General features: G+C 28.2%; 2 protein-coding genes and 1 long non-coding RNA gene across 3 annotated transcripts; 2 read left to right on the top strand and 1 right to left on the bottom strand.

Moving 5' to 3' along the window:
- Nucleotides 1–4,594: 4,594 nt before the first annotated feature.
- On the top strand, nt 4,595–7,045 carry LOC114407119 (alpha carbonic anhydrase 7-like). The gene is made up of 7 exons (XM_028370097.1): nt 4,595–4,752; nt 5,112–5,320; nt 5,698–5,804; nt 5,912–6,026; nt 6,140–6,304; nt 6,479–6,535; nt 6,947–7,045. The coding sequence occupies exons 1-7, from the start codon at nt 4,665–4,667 to the stop codon at nt 7,037–7,039; spliced, it is 834 nt and encodes a 277-aa protein (XP_028225898.1). The 5' UTR covers nt 4,595–4,664; the 3' UTR covers nt 7,040–7,045.
- Nucleotides 7,046–11,998: 4,953 nt separating this feature from the next.
- On the bottom strand, nt 11,999–13,791 carry LOC114405286 (alpha carbonic anhydrase 7-like). The gene is made up of 5 exons (XM_028367885.1): nt 13,767–13,791; nt 13,317–13,525; nt 12,948–13,054; nt 12,375–12,489; nt 11,999–12,285 (listed from the first exon to the last, which is right to left on the bottom strand). The coding sequence occupies exons 1-5, from the start codon at nt 13,789–13,791 to the stop codon at nt 12,094–12,096; spliced, it is 648 nt and encodes a 215-aa protein (XP_028223686.1). The 3' UTR covers nt 11,999–12,093.
- Nucleotides 13,792–13,813: 22 nt separating this feature from the next.
- LOC114407120 lies at nt 13,814–14,285 on the top strand. Its single transcript, XR_003665602.1, has 2 exons — nt 13,814–13,863; nt 14,042–14,285. It is a non-coding gene; the product is annotated as an uncharacterized LOC114407120 (long non-coding RNA).
- Nucleotides 14,286–19,728: the final 5,443 nt, after the last annotated feature.

The following is a 19,728-nucleotide window of genomic DNA, read 5'->3' as shown; positions in this document are numbered from 1 at the left end:
CTCTCCCTCCTGATTCAGGTCCAACCCCTAAAATAATTTTTTTTTTTACATGCAGACACTGCTCATGAATTATACAATACCCACGACCTTACACTCGTGTTTTAAACACGTTCAACACAATTGCGCTACGATTTAACACTGGTTCCTAAATAGGAAACCTACATTTTCTCTTTAACACTGCGCATCAACGCTTTTCTCAAGATAACGCTAGTCGGGTATTGTACAATTCATAGCTTACAACACAAGTAATTTCACATCAAGTGTTAACTACACACTTATCCACAACTAGAACTCATTCACAATTTCACATTCTCATAGTGTCACAATCCACCATCACATGTTTACAAGTATCTCACAAATTAACACATGTTCAACTTTACACTTATACTCAATCTCAATAACAATATTATAATCTCAAAGCAACATGTTCTTCTACAATTCATCACATACTCACAATTTGAATCATCATTTCATATCCTCAATATAACAATTTATATAAAACACTATCACAACATTAGGACTAAAACCCCTTAACTAATATTATACAATTATATCAAAATCATAGGTCAAAATATACAAATATCAAGAGCACAATTTATCAAGCAATTTTCATTAGGACATCAATATTTTATTTATAATCATAAAGGAAAAATTTCAATTTAACAAACATCCCAAAATAAAATCTCAATTTAATCCTCTAAGGATCCCTACACATGTTCTCACTAATCCCCAACTGTGAATAACTCATCCCTTACCTCTAAGCGGGCTCACGTGTCTTCAGCCAGCGATAGCAACACCTCTAGCGGTTCCCGGAAATTCTTTCAATTATTCATCCGACTGCTCCGATAGAATTCCCAAACGTCAGAGAGACGGAGAAGAGATTGAAACCTCCACTTGTACTGTCTTCATACGATTTCTTTTTCTCCCTCCACGAATATTATATCGCAAATCCCAACGGTGGAAGCGTGCAGAATTGAATTTCGAACAACATATCCAAATTTCACAATAATCCAACGGTTAACGAAACCGGGATCGTAGTTTTACCAAGACAGCTCTGGGTTTCTGCGGGAAAGAAAAAGGCTACAATGCGAAGGGTTTTTCTCTCAGTTCAGACATGATATCGAAATTCCCAACGGTGAGAATGCTCGGAATTGTGTTGCGAACATGATACTCAAATTTCACGACGATCCAACGGTGAACGGGTTCGAGATCGTCGTTTTTCTGAGACTGGTTTGGTGGGCTGCGGGAAAAAGAAAGGGTTTTGAGAGGAGAAGGGGAAAAACGAAAATGAGGCCAAAAGGAGGCAGCTGACTTAACATAACTATTTATACCTAGGGTACTCAGCCTATTATTTGCTCTATATTTATTTATTTATTTATTTATTACTAAAAATCTTTTTAAATTTATTTACGAAAAATTGGGATGTTACAATATCTTTTTAGTTGAATTTTTATTATTATAAGTACTTATTAAGAATTTTATTTTAATTGACTAGTTACCTAACTAATCAATATACACCTGGTTTTGGAGGGAGAGGAAGAAAGCATATGAACCATGGAAGTAAACTATATATAATTGTGAAGCTTCTTGCGAAACAATTTGGCTTGAAGTTTATGCAAAATAAACTTACCAAAATGTTAATGGAGGGATGGAGATAATTGATCTAGAATGATTACTTCTTGATTCAGTTTCAGGATATGAATGATTTATTCTATGTGTTTAATAGGGGACCGTGGATGATAGCAGAGAGTACTACATAATGTTACATTTTTTATTTATTTCTGCATTATCTATATTTTATGATATAAGGGAATTTTGCTTATTGAAATACAGAAAATGGATAATGTATTAATGTTGGATCAATTCCATTGTTTATTATATGCTCTCGACATAATTTAAACCAGGGAAATATAAGGTAAGCAATGAGTATAAACACCGGCCGGTGACATGCAGCTTGGTTCTTCTTTTCCTTTTTGATTTCTTCCAGTTGTTATTGAATTGAAAATCTAGCATCCATTCATCATGCAATCAGTAAAAAGAAGCACTGATGTATAGCTTCTGTTAAATTATTTTCAGATCATCTAGTTCCTTGTGTAGCATAGAGCAATGTAATTAGTGTCTTACTGTTAGAATAAATTTGTTATACATTTTCAGTTGATAGCTTATTTTCTCATTCTACATTTAAGAGGGATGAAATAAATGGACAACATATGAATGAAAAAACTAGTAAATACTAATAGTAATGATCTTATTACTTTAAGGAATTTGGTCAACACGTGTCAAATATTATAGTTTGTCACTTAGCGCATGGAAGGAGAAAGGAATGCTGAAGTTGGCAAGAGAGTTATTTGGACTTAATTAACTGAAGTAAAAGGCAGAGAAAATAAGAGGGATTTATTAATATTTACGATACCATGATCTATATGCTGCATCATTTTTTATCGTGAAGATGAAAATGTCGTGATAAATAGGAGGATCTAAATAAAATTATTTTCTTCCTCGATATATATCATAATACTTTGCTTGTAGACCACTTGATATAGCTACCTGCGAAAATAGCTAATAATTGAGCATCTGCATTTTAATGTCTTACTTTACATATTATTTGATACTTATAGATACTTCCATTAATCAATATTTGCGCATTTGTTAGCATCGGTTCTTATATAACCGATGGTATTTGTCAATGTAAAATATATATTTTGTAGTATCATAGCTTGGTGGCTATTAACTTAATTATTATTACATAAAAGTTAATTAACTTTTATTTCATTAATTTTTTCAGATCCTAATTTTTAGTCTTTTAAAATTTTTTCAATAAAGTTTAGTCTTTCGTTATTTTTTATCAATATTTTTAGTCCCTCAATTTTTTTTATTTATTTTTAGTCCCTAATTTATTTTTATTGTCCAAGATTAATTTTTATTTTATCTATTTTTAGTCTCTTATTTTATATATTTTGAACTAATGTTGAACAATAAAAATAGATAAAAAATTGAAGGACTAAAAATATTAATAGAAAATTAATGAAGAGTTAAAAATTGTTAAATAAATTAAATTTTGAAAGATTAAAAATTAGAATATGAAAAAGTTAACGAGAACAAAAACTTTTTTTTAGGAAAAAAAGAAAAGTTTAATTAACCCTACAATTAATTTATTATATTTAGCGAATCAATAATGAGTGTGCTCTTCTCCAAATCTAAGCTCTCGAGTTTATATACGCCAGAAAAAAGAAAAAGAATATATAAATACTGCTGCCATATTCAGATATGATATAGATACCCTATGTTGATTTAGATATGCACATATCGGCGGCCACACATGTGCATGTAGGTTAAGAATTTGATTTGTTCATTCTAATCATCAAAAGGAAAAAACATATCATAAGAAAGAACGAAAAAGGAAGAGGGTAGATTTAAAAGGTGATGCAATTTTAAAAACAAGCCAAAACTATCTCGAAGTGTATGATGACATTGAAATCATGGAATTTCTCGTCATGCATGCATTAGCAGATAAACTTAATTAATTTATTATTACTAAGGTGGTCGAGTCTACGGAAGTAAGGGTTGATAATTTCTACCCCAACTAATGATGTTCGCACAAACGTTTGCAAATAATATATATATATATAGAGAGAGAGAGACGTGAATTACATCCCTTTATCCATACCAATAAAGAAATATTTATCCATTTACCTGTTAAACAATCTGACACCTTCAACAAGTTTAAGTGCGTGTGAATCACCTAATTAACAAAACTTTGTTCATTTAATTAATATATGCATGCAGTCTCGTTCTAATAAAGTTATCAAAGGCCAATTACATCTCTTCATCCATACTAGTTTAAGAAACATTTACCCGTTAAACAATTTGATACCTTCAACATGTTTACATATGATCACCTTCCACAACAATATGTTCATGAACTTAATTTTACCCGCTTTTACGTTACTAATGCTTTTTTAATATTTTGGTACTCATTTAGTGCAATGAAAATTAATCAAAGTCAAACTTGTTAATCTTTGCACTTGAGATCATTATGACCATGTCCAAATAGGCGTATTAATTAAAATTCTTTTCTTAATTAAGAACGACCAAAACTCTCCGATTTTTTTTACTGTTTTAATTTTTTTTTACACTTCCTCTCTATTTCAATATTTCCCATAAAGTTGAACACTGAACTAGGCCAACCAAAAACGAAAATTGAACTAGGTCTACTATTTTCCCCCCATCTGATCACAACATAAAATAATCCATATATATATATATATATATATATATATATATATATATATATATATATATATATATATATATTGTATCTTAAAAAATCAGATAAGAGAATAATTCAGTTGATTTCTATCTCCAAAATGTGCAACATTAACAAGGCATAGGAGTGAGAAGAAAGTTTGAGAAGCAGAAAGGAGAAAGATTAATTATATTAAAGAAAGAACGTTTGTGACATTCATATAAAGAAAACTTCAAGGAAAGTTTCCCATTAATTAATTACCACCTGACCAAATCCACAATCACTTCCATCCTTGGCAATGTATAAAAACCCTAGCACACGCACTAAATCTCTCCACAAACACATCCACACGAACTAATAATCTCTGTGGCACCTGACATTCTACTCACAAAAGCCAAATCTCTCCACCATCTGAAACATGCAGCGTCAAAGCCACATTTCGGTCGCAATTTCACTGATATGCATCCTGTTTTGTTCCAAATTAACTAGAGCTCTTGATGAACCTGGTATATTTTGCATATGCAATAATCTATCTCGCTCAATTATTCGTATCAGTTTTGATTTATGCATAAATGTAGCTTCATTCAATTAGGATTCAATTTAAGCTCTGAACTTATTCTTTGACAAGATATTGAAACTTTTAATCTCGAGCTAAGCTTACTATATGAATTTACTTTTAAATGATGATATTAAGTTCCATAAGAAAATCTTGCAGATGAATTTTTATTCATAATTAAGTTTCATAAGAAAATGATAGAAAAAATAAAAATACCTTAGAACCATATTTTTTTTGTCAACATTTAAAACCATATAGACATCATTAATTATTGTTGTTATGATTATATATGTTTGTGCAAATATGCAGAGTATGGTTACAACGAAAAAAGTGAAAATGGGCCCCAACACTGGGGCGATCTGAAAGAAGAATGGGCAGACTGTAAAATAGGGCAAATGCAATCTCCTATTGATTTGTCCACTAATGGAGTGGAAGTGATCCCCAAGTTAGGGGGACTAAAGTACTGGAACTATAAGCCTCAACATGCTATTGTCTCCAACAGGGGTCATGATGTTGCGGTAAGTATAAACGTCATCTTATAAAACGCACATTTAACTCTTCTAATTCATCCATAGTTGTTGTGGTTAATTTTTTTATATCCTAAATAGAAAATATTATCATGAGATTTATAACAATCTTGCACTCTTACTTAATCAATGGAATTAAATCACCTTGATAATGGATAATTATTATGATTAATGGATTGGTCATATATGATATGATAAATCTTCACATCTGTATATATTAAGAAAATAAGATTTATATAACATCATCATCTAATAACAACTTAATATATATGATAAATTTATCTAACTTTAAAAATTATATCAAACCCAAATTATAATCTGTGACATTGTAATCTTATTGAACTCTTAATTAATTATAATGGTTGCAGGTCATGTGGGAAGATGATGCTGGCTCAATAGACATAAATGGAACACTTTTCTTCCTCCAACAAGCCCATTGGCACTGGCCTGCCGAACATACCATCAACGGCCGGAGGTTAATTTCCCTTCATCACAACCATTTCTTATTTTATTTTTCTTTCTTCTCAAATTTAAATATCATTGATCACAAGTTCTAATTTTCGTTTTTAATATCATTATTAGATATGACTTGGAGTTGCACATGGTTCATGTTAGCACACAACCTGATGGAACAAACAAGACCGCTGTTGTTGGTATTCTGTACAAGTACGGTTCCCCCGATCCATTGCTCTCTAAGGTACGTACGTGCAATAATGTTTACAATAAAATTAAAGAACAAAAGAAGAAAACCAAGCATGCAGCTAGCTATTTATCAATCTTGCATGTATAATATTTATACATAAATTTCAGTTGGGAAAATACATAATGGAGATTCCTGAAGAGGACGAAGAGAAAAGCGTAGGGGTGATTGATCCCTCAGAAATCATAAAGGGCAGCAAGATGTACTACAGGTACATGGGATCACTCACTGCACCTCCTTGCACTGAAGACATCATTTGGACCGTTGATAAGAAGGTATATATACACTTAAATACTTTTTTTTTATACATAATTATTATCCTTCTTATTCATTAATTATTAAGTTTTCACACACACACGAAAGACTCCTTTAGTATCTTCAATTTTCTTGGTCGTCAATTAATATTTACTATATATATGATTACCTTAACATATACCTGATTTCATTAGGTAAGAACTGTTTCAAGGGGGCAGGTGAAGTTGCTCAAGGATACGGTACTTAATTATGTAAGTACACTGATGACTCTGAAGGATTTACTTTTCTTTGAACGGAGGATCCAATAAATAGAAACTTCACAAATTAAGAATTATATAGGAAATAAGCTATGAAAAAATAGATTAACAAAAATCAGAAACTCAGTAAAACACAGATTAACAAAAATCAAGAATTCGTAAAATATAACTTAAGATTTAAATTCGTATACTTTCATTATCTATCCATCAAACTGTTAATTAATTTTTTAGTTAATTAATATAATTACTTATTTTATTTTTCAAAATATCATAAATTCCTTTAATTTTATGATAAAAAAATAACTTAAGTTAACATTTTTTTAAAAATAAAAGTCTTTTATTTCTTGATTTTTTTTGTTAGACTTCATTTTAATTAATTAATTTTTATTATGTACTTTATCACAGTATGCCAAATGGAATGCAAGACCGCTACAGTTCATAAATCAACGAGAGATACAATTATACGTTCCAAAGATCAAGAATAAACCTCTGGATTAGTTTGAATATATTATTGTATTTTTATTTTAAATTTATTTGGATTCTTTAATTAATTTGTTAATTTTTTCAATTCATTCGTATTATGTATAATAAGTGTTGTTTTGAGTGGAAACACATAAAATTTATCTAGAAGATATGATTCTTTCATGATATATATACATTTTATTGATTAAGAAAGAAAAATTATAATTTCACTTTAACTTTATCTAGTTTAAACTTTGTGTGATTTTATTTTTTCAAAAAACAAAATAGTTGATTGATTTTTTAAAAAATAAATAAATTTAATCCCGTCAATTTTCTTTTTCTACTTAAAACTTTCAATATATTATTTTCAATCTAAATATAAAGGTGTTTAAGTTGTAATTGAGATATATATGGAATGATTTTTAAGATTAAAAAGTAAAAAATTTAGTATAAATTTGGGAAAATTTAAAAGATTTTAGAAGATATAAGATAAACGTTTGACATATATTTGAGTTGATTGCCGGGAGGGAATTGATTGGTGGAAAGAATACCTCTTTGGTTGCTCTTGTAAGTTGATCTTTTGTTTTGTGTGTCTCTTCTGTCATGTTACTTGAGACAATTATCCTTTGGGGTTAATGCTTTTAGTTCCATATTTTCTTCTTTAGACTCCCTTAGTGAGGAGCGGACCTACAGCAAACTCAAGGGGGGCCAGCCCCCCTGACTTTTTCAAATTAATATTTTTATGAGGTAATAATTTTTTTAAAAAATAACATTAGGTGATTATTTTGCTTTAGAAATTTAAGTATGTAAATAATATTATTTAAATAGCAATAAAATATTCTATTATTTTGTAATATTTATTGTAGAGATAATTTTATTTTTTATTTTTTCTAGATAAATTTTTTAGTATTATTTATTTTTCTTTAAAATAGTTTTCTTTTATAATATATTATTATTATTATTGCTTTAAAATTATAAATAATTGTCAATTTGTAACGAAATAATTTTATTAACCTTTATCAATGAATCAAACTTTGCAAACACTATATATAAGATTAATAACTTAAATTTTGAAACACATAAAAAATATTCATCTTTCGATTCTAGTGGATAGACCCAAGACCCGCATGTTATGTAAATTTTAGCAAAGCAAAAGACATCAAGCTGTCTTAAAAGTTTGTCATCATTTGTTTTTAAAGTTGTAGCCTTTGTTACAACAAATATTTTACTTCTTCAATTTTTAACTTTCTGAAAGTAAATTATTCTTCAATGGTCATTGGCTTCGTCAATATTCTTAAAGGCTTCGTCAATATTTTTATCCTTATATATAAAATATACTTATAATATTATATTTGTTTCATTTTAATTTTATCATTGCTATTCATTAACTTTATTGATTAAGTGCTTATGTAACTCACAAAAAGTCACATCAACATATCACATAGGATTACACCTCAATAACAATATTATCAGGTCAGAAATAAATAAAAAAAGTATATTAAAAGTCAATTTAAAGAATATATCGTATGAGTATTAAGCGAAAAAGAATAGCAAATTACTGAGACACAAGAATATTGTAAAGTACTAAACGTAAAAGAACAGTAAATATATAATAATAATAATAATGAGAAACAATTATATTCTTCACGTAATACACCTTATTTTAAGAAAGCACTTTTACTCACACACCACTACTTTAACTAGCACCATTTCATTGACGAGTTTCTCCTTCAATTCTTTATCTTTTACAAGTATTTTTTTTCTCTCTAAAAAATAGTTGATTTATATATAGAAGTAACGTAACAAAGCGGACCAACAAACCTCAACCTACCTAAAGTGGGGCAAGTTGATTCCACACCTATATAAAATTATCAACTTTTTATATATCACTATGTTACGCTTCTACATTAATATTTAATGATCGATTCAATATTTAATATATCTATAACTTGACTTATAATTTTATCACATATTTTTATTCTTGACTGTTTTGTTTACTATATTTTAACATGTACATCTAGGATATATATGGCCATTAATTGACACTCTAATATGCTTATTTACACTCATCTATTTTATTATTTGATTATTTTACTTTATCCGAATTCAAGTTTAAAATAAATATGCCGATGTGTCCTCTTTAATTTACTTTTATTTTATTTTTCTGAATTCTACTCATTAAAACTTTTAAATATATAAAAATAAAATTATTGGAGTTTACTTCTTTTATATATTATATGAACTACTTAAATGATAAAGAAAACATATTTATTAATTATTATTTTTACAAAATAAAAAAGAACTTATAATTGTGAAGGAATATTTTGAATGATGAAAATATTCATGTATGAATCAACTGATATAAAATTATTTAAATTTAACTATTAATTTTGAATTAAAATTTTAAATATGTAATTGTGTTAAATATTTTCTGATAAAAAAATATTCATAATAATTGAAGTAAGATTATATCTTGTGCAAGATTCCTTTGATCATTACTCGAAAAATTGAATGTCAAAGTATTTTTAATATCTCCTATGAGAACTACTGGGTTTAATGATTATATTACAAAATAAAGTATAAGATATTTTATTTACTAAAATATTAAATGTTACTTTAGTAAAAAATAGTTAAATAATAAAAAATTAAAAAATTAACTAACAGATTAAGAAAAGTAAGGGGAATATAATAGAATAATATTTTTTTGCTTTATATAAAATAAAAAAATAAAATTTTAGGCACTAATTAATTAATATCTCACAAATAATAATAATAATAATAATAATAATAATAATAATAATAATAATAATAATAATAATAATAATAATATTTTAATGATTCAACTTTTACATTTAACAGGCTCAAAATGACTTTATATGATTTGAGAATGAAATTTTTAATATTCATTTTGCTTGTACCGAAATTTTGTCTTAGTTATTAGTCATAACTTTAATTAGATAAAATATATTTTATTAATTTATCTATTCATTGTCTAGCTTTTTGTCAATTGTATTTGACTATTTATACATTTAAGCTTTTCCTATGTTTTTAATATAAAATTCGTAAATCATGTTATTATTATACAAACTAGAAAGAGAGGAAATAAATCTTCTATTCCTCTTCTTTCATATTTTTTTTGTTTGTTTGTTATGTTATGTTTTATTTCTTAAAATTATATGTAGTTTTTGATAAATAATTTTTTTTCTTGGTGTAAGTTTTGTAGTCTAGTAGTTAAATGCAATATTATATTGATTTATTATACATCAATCAAATTAATTATGTTATCACAATTATATATATTTTTATTTTATATAAATAAAAATAAAATACATTTATGTTCGTTTTATTAATATTTTATTGTTTTCAATTTATATATGAAATATAAAGGAGGTTAACTTTTATGGTATTAATATGGAGTAGATTAAAGATAGACCTCATACTACAACACCAGTAATATATACCAGGTTCATCAAGAGCTCTAGTTGATACGGAACAAAATAGGATGGATATTAGCAAAATTGCAATCGAAATATGGCTTTGAGGCTGCATGTTTCAGATGTTGGAGAGATTTTGCCTTTGTCAGTAGAATGCTAGGACCCACAAAGAGATTATTAGTTCCTACATATGTTAGGGTTTTTATACATTGCCAAGGATCAAGGATGGAAGTACTTGTGGATTTGGTCAGGTGGTAATTAATTAAGGTCAAACTTCCTTTGAATTTTTCTTTATATGAATGTGATCACCAACGTTCCTTCTTTAATTAATTAATCTTTTTCCTTTCCGCTTCTCAAATTAAGTTTCTTCTGACTTCTATGCTTTTATATTGCCACTGGATAGAAATCAACTGAACTATTTTCTTAGCTGGTTTTTAATTTTTAGATGCAATATGGATTATTTTATGTTATCAGACACTGGAAAAAAAGAGAGTAGACCTAGTTTGATTTTCGTTTTGGTTCAACTTTATGAAACTATTGATAGAGATTAAAAATAAAGAGGAGGGTTTTGGCTTGTTCTTTCTTAAGGAAAATATTTTAATACACCTGTGTCTGAACATGGTCATAATGATTTCAAGATCACAGATTAAAAATTTTGACTTTGACTAATTTTCATTGCACTAAATGAGTACAAAACTATTGAAAAAGCATTAAGTAATGTGGGAGGTAAAATTAGTTCATGAACAGTGGAAAGTGTCAAATTGTTGAACGGTAAACGTGTCTTGCGTTAGTATGGATGAAGAACTGTAATTGACCATTAGATAACTTCAATTAGAACGACTTTACATATATTAATTTAAAGAACAATTTTTTGCTAGGTTTATTCACACACAAGTACACATAAACATGTTGAAGGTGTCAGATTGCTTAACGGATGTGAATGTGATTCACGTATCTATGTATTATTTGCAAAACGTTTGTGGGAACATCACTAACTGGGGTAGAAATTATCCACCTTCCTTCCGTTGACTCAAACACCTTGCAATGATGATAAATTAAATTTATCAAGTGGCTATGCATGAAAAGAAATTCGATGATTCCATTTCCATCAGATACTTTGAGATAGTTTTGTGGCTTGTTTCCTGAAATTACGTCATCTTTTAAATCTACACTTTCTTTTGCATCCGTTTCTATGATCGGTTATTTCTTTTTGGTCATAAATATTGAAGAGATCAGATTCTTAAGCTGCATGATGTGTATCTAAATCAATATATATGTCTATGTATCACATCTGCATATGGCAGCAGTGATTTATTCCCTCTAGTGTTTATAAACTAAAGAGCTTAAATTTGGAGAAAAATACTTGTCGCTTATATTTAGTTTTATCCGATTGTAATATATTTATATTTTCAATATTTTTCCTCATCAATTCGGATTCTTATAATTACCACCTGCTTCTACATCTTTACCAGTACACACATGATTACCAATTAAGTGCGTGTTCAATGCTCTACAACATGGGTTCAGAGTAAAGTTGAACCCTAACCATTATCTCCAAAAGTATAAAATCCAATAGTTTTCTTGGCAGTGGAAGGAAAACAAAAATGAAAAAAGAAAATTACAAGCAAAAGGAATCAACTCCCGTTTATCTATCAGCTAGAAGTTTATTATACTTCCCTGGGGGAAGACATGAATAGTCATCATTGGGTTGTCTGGTTGTGGTGTGTCAGTGAGTGATCCCATGTACCTGTAGTACATCTTGCTGCCCTTCATGATTTTTGAGGGATCAATCACCCCTACGCTTTTTTCTTCATCCTCTTCAGGAATCTCCGTTATGTATTTTCCCAACTGAAATTTATGTATAAATTTATGAACATAGCTGCATGCATGGTTTTCTTCTTTTGTTCTTTGATACTCATAAATATTATTGCACGTACCTTAGAGAGCAACGGATCAGGGGAACCGTACTTGTACAGAATACCAACAACCGCAGTCTTATTTGTTCCATCAGGCTGTGGGCTAACATGAACCATGTGCAACTCCAAGTCATACCTAATGATATTAAAAACAAAACTTAGAACTTAATTAATTGTGATCAATGGAAAAATTAAACTGCAGTACTACGTACTTTAGTTTGCAGTTCGATCCAATATCATGTGAGGGCAGTTAATTATATATATGGTAGATGACGACATGTATATTTTATGAAAGTCAACTTTATTCGAGTAACAACATTGACCATATAACAGGATTAACTCTTCAAATAAAGATTATAAACACACACACAATTAGAAAATCAAATCTTTTTTTATTAGAAAACAAACAAATTTAAGGAGAATCAAACACGTACCACCTAAATTAATCATGGTTATTTAATTATATATCCTTGGATAAACAAATACTTTTTCATACAAGTTAAAAAAATGGTTTTAAAATGAAACATTGTGATGGTTTATATTTAAGAAAGAAATTAAGAAGATGATGAAGTGGTTGTGATGAAGGGAAATAACCTGCGGCCATTGATGGTATGTTCGGAAGGCCAGTGCCAATGGGCTTGTTGGAGGAAGAAAGGTGTTCCATTTATATCTATTGAACCAGCATCCCCTCCCCAAATGACCTGCAACCATTATTATATTTAAGACTTTAATAGGTAAGTATTATATATGTTGTATAAAAGATTTTATTCTATCAAACAATTAGAATTTAGTATAACTTTTAAGATAGTTATTATTAAAATAAACAAATTTATCATAGAATTTGCAGCTGAAGCGTCAAAACATTTACAGTGTTAGTGTATAACTTATTTTTTAATAACCACAACAATTGTGAATGAATTAGAAGAGTTAAATTTGAGCGTTTTAGATGATGTTTGTACTAACTGCAACATCATGACCCCTGTTGGAGACGGTTGCATGTTGAGGCTTATAGTTCCAGTACTTTAGTCCCCCTAACTTGGGGATCACTTCCACTCCATTAGTGGACAAATCAATAGGAGATTGAATTTTCCCTATTTTACAAGCTGCCCATTCTTCTTTGAGATCACCCCAATATCGGGGGCCATTTGCACTTTTTTCATTGTAACCATACCCTGCACAATTGCACAAACATATATATTTAGGCAACAATAATTAATGATGTTTATATAGTTCTATATAGTATTTTCTTTTTCTTATGGAACTTAATTAATATCATATTTTAAAAGTAAATTTACTAAGCTTAATTAGCGTAAGATTAGAAGTTTTAATACATATATTGCCAAAGAATAAGCTTCAAAGCTTAAATTATATCGTTGAATGGAGTGACATATTTATGTAGGAACCAAAAGTGACATACAAAGAATTGAGCGAGAGACATTATTGCAATATATATATTATAGTCACTGTACCTCCTTGCACTGAAGGCATCATTTGGACCGTTGATAAGAAGGTATATATAGTTAAATACGTACTTTTTCTATACATAATCATAATCCTGCTTATTGATTATCAAGCTTACACACACACACACACACGAAAGATTACTTTAGTATCTTCAATTTTCTTGGTCGTAAATATTAACTATGATTACCTTTTAATCAATCAACATATATATCTGATTTCATTAGGTAAGAACTGTTTCAAGGGGGCAAGTGAAGTTGGTCAAGGATACAGTACTTAATTATGTAAGTAAATCACTCTGAGGGATTTACTTTTCTTTAGGATCCATTAAGTAGAAAGCTCACAAATTAAGAATTGTACAGGAGAGAAGGGAAAAAGAGATTAAAAAATGCAGTTTAAGATTATAACTCGCACACTTAATTCCATTATATATAGCTCAAACATGGTATTACAGTTTATTTTTTATTTTAACTCTTGCGATTTTTTTATCCATGGAAATTGAGGAAAAAATAAAAAAATTTGTAATAATTTATGCACCTTATTCAATCAATTGAAATAGACACTCATTTAACAATTTTAAAGAATTTAATTTTATTTTATGAATTTTTATTCCACGCCACATATATAGAAAACAAAAATAATTAATATAGCAAAAATGATAAAAAAAAATGAAAATAAATTTGTAGCTGAACATGATTCATGATTTACTTTTGTGTGTCTTACCTATTAACTAACCCACCCTCACCCTGATTTATTAATGCTATATCACTTTATTGGTTAAAATCCATTTTATGCAAATTTGAACACCAAATACATAAGAAAAAATTGAAATACATATATAATCAAATCAGCAGTTTTTAAGACAAATAACAAATGATACTTATTTTAAATTTAATCCTTTCTTTAAACATACTTTTTAATGAATCATAAATGCCTGGAATGTTGCCATGTGAATATGAATATCTAATGTTTATTTTAACAGATGTAAATTCAATGAAATTTCCTCGCAGTTTTTAATTTGAGCTCCACGGGGTACGTCCTTATTCACACAGACGAAAAATAATCATCGAAACTAGGGATTCATTTATAAAATAATGAATAAATTTTTTTTAGTCATTTATTAAAATTTAAATATTTGTATAATTTATTTTAATGTACATATATGTATTTAATCATAATTTTAACGGTTAGTTTTTAATTAATCAATACAACTCTAAAAAATATTTTCTAAAATAAAATTTTCATTTTACAAGAATCAAATTCTTTTTATTTTATAATAAAAGTTATCTTAAACTACTATAATGAAAACCTGTCATTTCTTTAAATTTTTTTTGAACTAATATATTATGTACTCTATTTGTCGTAGTATGTAAAAAAGAATGCAAGACCGCTACAATCCTTAAATCAGCGAGAAATAATATATTATTAAAGATAATATATAAACCTTAGGATTAATTTGAGCATTTTTGTATTTTTTTTATTTGAAACTATTTTTTTTTACATAGTTTTAAATTGATTTGTTTGTGTATTTCTTTTCAGTCCATTCATAATACTCATATTGTGTATAATTAGTGGTTTTCCGAGTGAAAGCTCACACATAAAATACATATAAATATTTATGATTGTATTTTTGCCCTTTTATACATTTTAATGATTGAGGAAGTAGAGTTATAATTGCACTTTCGGTTTATCTAATTTAAATTGTGTGTAATTTTGGTTTTTGAAATTTTGTAGTTAATTAATTTTTTATTTTTTAAATTATAAGCAAATTCGGTCTCTTTTATTGTTAATTTTATATTGAAAAATGTAATAATATTGTTTTCTATCTAAATATTTGGAGGCTCTTGCGATGAAATTAAAATATGAAATCATCTTAAAAATTTAAAAGTAAGAATTTTCGTAAAATTTAAAAGATTTTATAAGATATTAGACTATATTCTTATTCATATTTATTATTTTTAATATAAGTGAAATATTGTATTGTATTTTGTTAAACTTTTAGGTTTATATTATACCAAAAAATATTATAGATCCTATTATTATTTATAATTTTAAGTATATAAATATTTATTGTATTCTGTAAAAAGATATTTATTAAGGTTCGATTTTAATCCTTCACAAGTATTTTATCCTATATTTGTTTCTTTTTTTTAAATGTACCACCTTCAGAAATATGTTATATAGTGTGGTGATTACTAATAAGGTGGTTAATGAGGCTAAATCTAAAAGGAAACCTTGTTTGATTTTCAAAGTCAACTTTAGAATTGAAAAGCCTACGATTCGACAAGGTGAGTTATCATACTATATGATGAACAAGATGAGCTTTTGTAGCAAATGGATTGGTTCGATCAAAAGTTATATTGAATCTTCAACAGTACCTGTTTTGATAAAATGAAAGTTTGATAGAGGAGTTTAAGGTTTAAAAGGGTTAAGACAAGGTGATCTTACAAACACATTTTTTTTCTTAATATATAGTTGAGGAAGATCGAATCAAGCGAGTTGATGAGGGGGGCATCGAGGAAAAATGTTTTTTCAACAATTGGGAAAGGATGGGATAGAGATATCTTTGCTACAATTTGTCAATGATGTACTCTATTTTTTGGGGGAACCCTAAAAAATGCCCTTACTTTGAAAAGCATGTCAAGGTGTTTTGAGCTAACATGAGAACTTAAGGTCAATTTTAACCAAGATTGAGTTGTAAAAGTAGCTTTAGAAGATATATAGTGTAACAAATAGATGCGTTGCTTTGTTGAATTATTGAATCATGTCCATTCTATTTGTATGTATAGGTCACATTTCTCAAAAGTTTGTGCTAGGTTACACAACAACCAAGTTGACACTAGTAAGCGTTGACCATGTTTAGCTAATGCTAGCCATTTAGTGTCAACTTGATTAGTGTAAGTCATGAGGCTTTGGCTTCACCTACAATAAAAGAGAAAAAAGTGATGATTTTGGCCATTAGTGTCAACTTTGGGTCATTGCTTTCTCCACATTTTCTTGCAATGGTTGTTGTAATGTTGTTTCTGTTTTACTAGCAAGTAATATCAAGTTCAAGTCTCAAACATCTAGCTGCATCAAAAACCTATTTAGTTATGCGTTGAGAGGCTTGCACGTCATTTACATGAAAAGTAGAAAACAATAAATACAAACTTGATTTTATATTAACTAGAACTGATTGTGTATTGAATATTTGAAGGAAGAATTTATCATGAGATTGTTGATTTTATCATACTCAAATAGGTAGAGGATACCTGTAATAATAATAATAAAAAAAACATCTTAGTCGGGGATAACTCTCTTTTTTGTCGAAAAATATAGTAAAAAAAACAGGTCGAAACCTTCCAATTCCAATTAAAAGACAAGTGGAAGTGTGGAACTATGGCACCATATATTGCATAAAATCATAGGCCATTATATTTACGTCGTTTGTGGATATGTTGACCCCAGGGAGCAGGGAGACCCCACCTGGCTGAGATTGGGGATATATTGCAATTGCAGTGTTTAACATATAGTGGAGCCCATATGATAATAGCATAGTCAAAAAGGCGCACATAATAGTGGCAGTGTGTAGCATTGCTTTGCATGTTCGTCTCACCTCATTTGTAATTATTGGGCATATTTACTGCAAAATTTATAGAATTATATTATTTATTTAATATTTCTTGAAAACATTTGGTTATACTATTTTTTATAATTTCTAATCACATCAATCATCTTTTTTCTCTTGTTATTTTTCTTTGTTGCAAACAAATATAATATGCAAATATAATCTTTCTCAATTTTGTATATATACCAAAATTTTAAATTATGGTCAACCTATAAATAATTATATAGTGATTAGTGGTAATTATATTAACGTGACAATGTAGGGTATAATTATGACTTTTGCTCCATAAACGTTGCTTCAAATGTAAGTATGTTGTCTATCAAGAACCAAGGTCCTGTATTCCCTTAGTGGGTTCGTAATTCAAACGAATATTGAGAACTGACTTTGAAGATTAATGTTGTTCGACACTTCCGACGCATATCAAGGAGTCCAGATTGGTTCACGTATTTTAAATTACGTCTTACTTTAATGCCATCGGATATAATTATTTCATAAAATAAAATAGTATGTATATGTCATTTATATTTCTATACTATAAACGTCCGAGTATATATATCTTAGCACTGGATCTTTGAAAGCCCTACAATTCAATGGCAGAAAGACATCAGGTTGTGACTTATCATCAATCTTTGCTAGCATATGATCTTTGACTGTTTTGTTTATTTAAAAATAATGCTACTTTGATTCGTGTTTTTCTATTTATGTATATGCTACCTCTTTATTTATTCTTAATTCATCAATGTCATTGAGACTTATTTTTCCTACGTCTTTTTATTATCACAAAATTCATCTTGTTTCCGAAACATTATTTTAATCTGCCACGTGTACAAGCTAAGTGATAACGCAGAAACACAATTGAAGTGTTGTGTCCTCAGAAAAAGAATATGTATATATATGTTTGATATCTTCTAGATTTCTAGCTAGACTTGTGGCAAGGGTCTATTTGAGAAAATTTATTTAAATTTATCTTGGTGTTTGAGTAAATGAGAAAATTTACTAAAATAGTTTGCGATGTGTTCATGAATTGCTTTTAGTTATTTTAATAATTTTTCTAAGATATCTAATGAAAATAATTTAATTATAACAAATATAAAAACTACTTTAATTTTCCTTTTCGATAATAAAAAAACCTAAGATATATAAATAGTATTCAGTAAATCATTAATTAATCTCTTGGCCTGAACATGGCCCTAGCTCTCTACAGAACATTATAATAAGGTCTATGATATTCACACACCCTCTTTGATCTTCTCACTCCTCACCATATTTATTTATTTATTTAAATAAAAAATTTAACAATAGAAATAAGTTTTCATTGTGTATCTTTACATATAATGAAACTATTTTTTAAAAATCATCAACATGTGAAAAAATAATAACAAAGAGAACCGAAGAAGAAGGAATGAAGGTGTGAAAACTCATAAAAAAGACAATGAAAGATAAGAAAGTGAAACGGTGTTTGAAAGGGATGAAAAGGTGAAGACGAAGGAGTGTAGGAGAGTTGGAGGAAGGGGAGGGGATGGAGAGAAGGATAGAATAGGAAAAAAAAATTAAAAATTGAGGGTGATGATAAAAAGGAGTGGAAAAATCATGGCCTTATATTAATGCGCTTCATGCCCAAAAAGATTAAAATCCCCATCTGAACCATGCTCAAATAAAAATCAGACACCATCTTAATTCCCATTTCCTATGTGTACCTGAAAAAAAAATTGGATCTCAAACTCTTTAAATGTGAAAATGGTCTAATGTCTATACTCAATCATGGAGTGATTTATGTTTACAATTTTTTTAACCTATACAACTCTGTCCATGTTAAATTTCATGAATGATTCACTTTCAACCAACTACCAACTTTAATTAGTTAATCAATTATACAATTTTTTGGAAATAATAATTACCTCTCTTCTATTTATTTTATAGATCCACTTCAATGTAATTTCTTTTTTCCCATTAAACTAATAATAATTACTACAATAGTTTTTAAGTAAACTTACCAAATAAATAACAAAAATAATTTTTTTATGATGAATCATGATTAATATTTGTTACATAAAATGCAGAAAGCAAATTTTAGATAAAATTTATATATAATATTGTATTTTTTTTGTGCCTCAACCGAAGTGTAGCAACCGTTGCATAAGGTGTCTCAATTAATATTTGTTACATAAACTGCCTTTTTTTTTACTCAGAAAGTATTTTCTTTTTCTTCTCATAGATCATATACTACTACCTATTGTTGTTTATAAGAGGGATGGTGGTTAATATACTAAGATGGTTATCCTTTCTTTCTTTCTTTTTTTTTTTTGT

The sequence above is a fragment of the Glycine soja genome, chromosome 3, assembly GCF_004193775.1.
Source record: "Glycine soja cultivar W05 chromosome 3, ASM419377v2, whole genome shotgun sequence".
Classification (NCBI taxonomy): Eukaryota; Viridiplantae; Streptophyta; class Magnoliopsida; order Fabales; family Fabaceae; genus Glycine; species Glycine soja.
Note: the sequence above shows the minus strand (reverse complement) of the source record. Positions and strands in the feature narration are given on the sequence as shown.

Bases quoted from the DNA above. Each gene is read 5' to 3' on its own strand.
- LOC114405286 (XM_028367885.1), bottom strand. From the start codon at position 13,791: ATGTCTCTCGCTCAATTCTTTGTAT. The intron at 13,055-13,316 runs GTTAGTACAAAC...TAATGGTTGCAG, and splicing joins ACAGGGGTCATGATGTTGCA to GTCATTTGGGGAGGGGATGC. The intron at 12,286-12,374 runs GTACGTGCAATA...CATAAATTTCAG, and splicing joins CTGATCCGTTGCTCTCTAAG to TTGGGAAAATACATAACGGA.
- LOC114407119 (XM_028370097.1), top strand. From the start codon at position 4,665: ATGCAGCGTCAAAGCCACATTTCGGTCGCAATTTCACTGATATGCATC. The intron at 5,805-5,911 runs GTTAATTTCCCT...TATCATTATTAG, and splicing joins CATACCATCAACGGCCGGAG to ATATGACTTGGAGTTGCACA. The intron at 6,305-6,478 runs GTATATATACAC...TGATTTCATTAG, and splicing joins TTTGGACCGTTGATAAGAAG to GTAAGAACTGTTTCAAGGGG.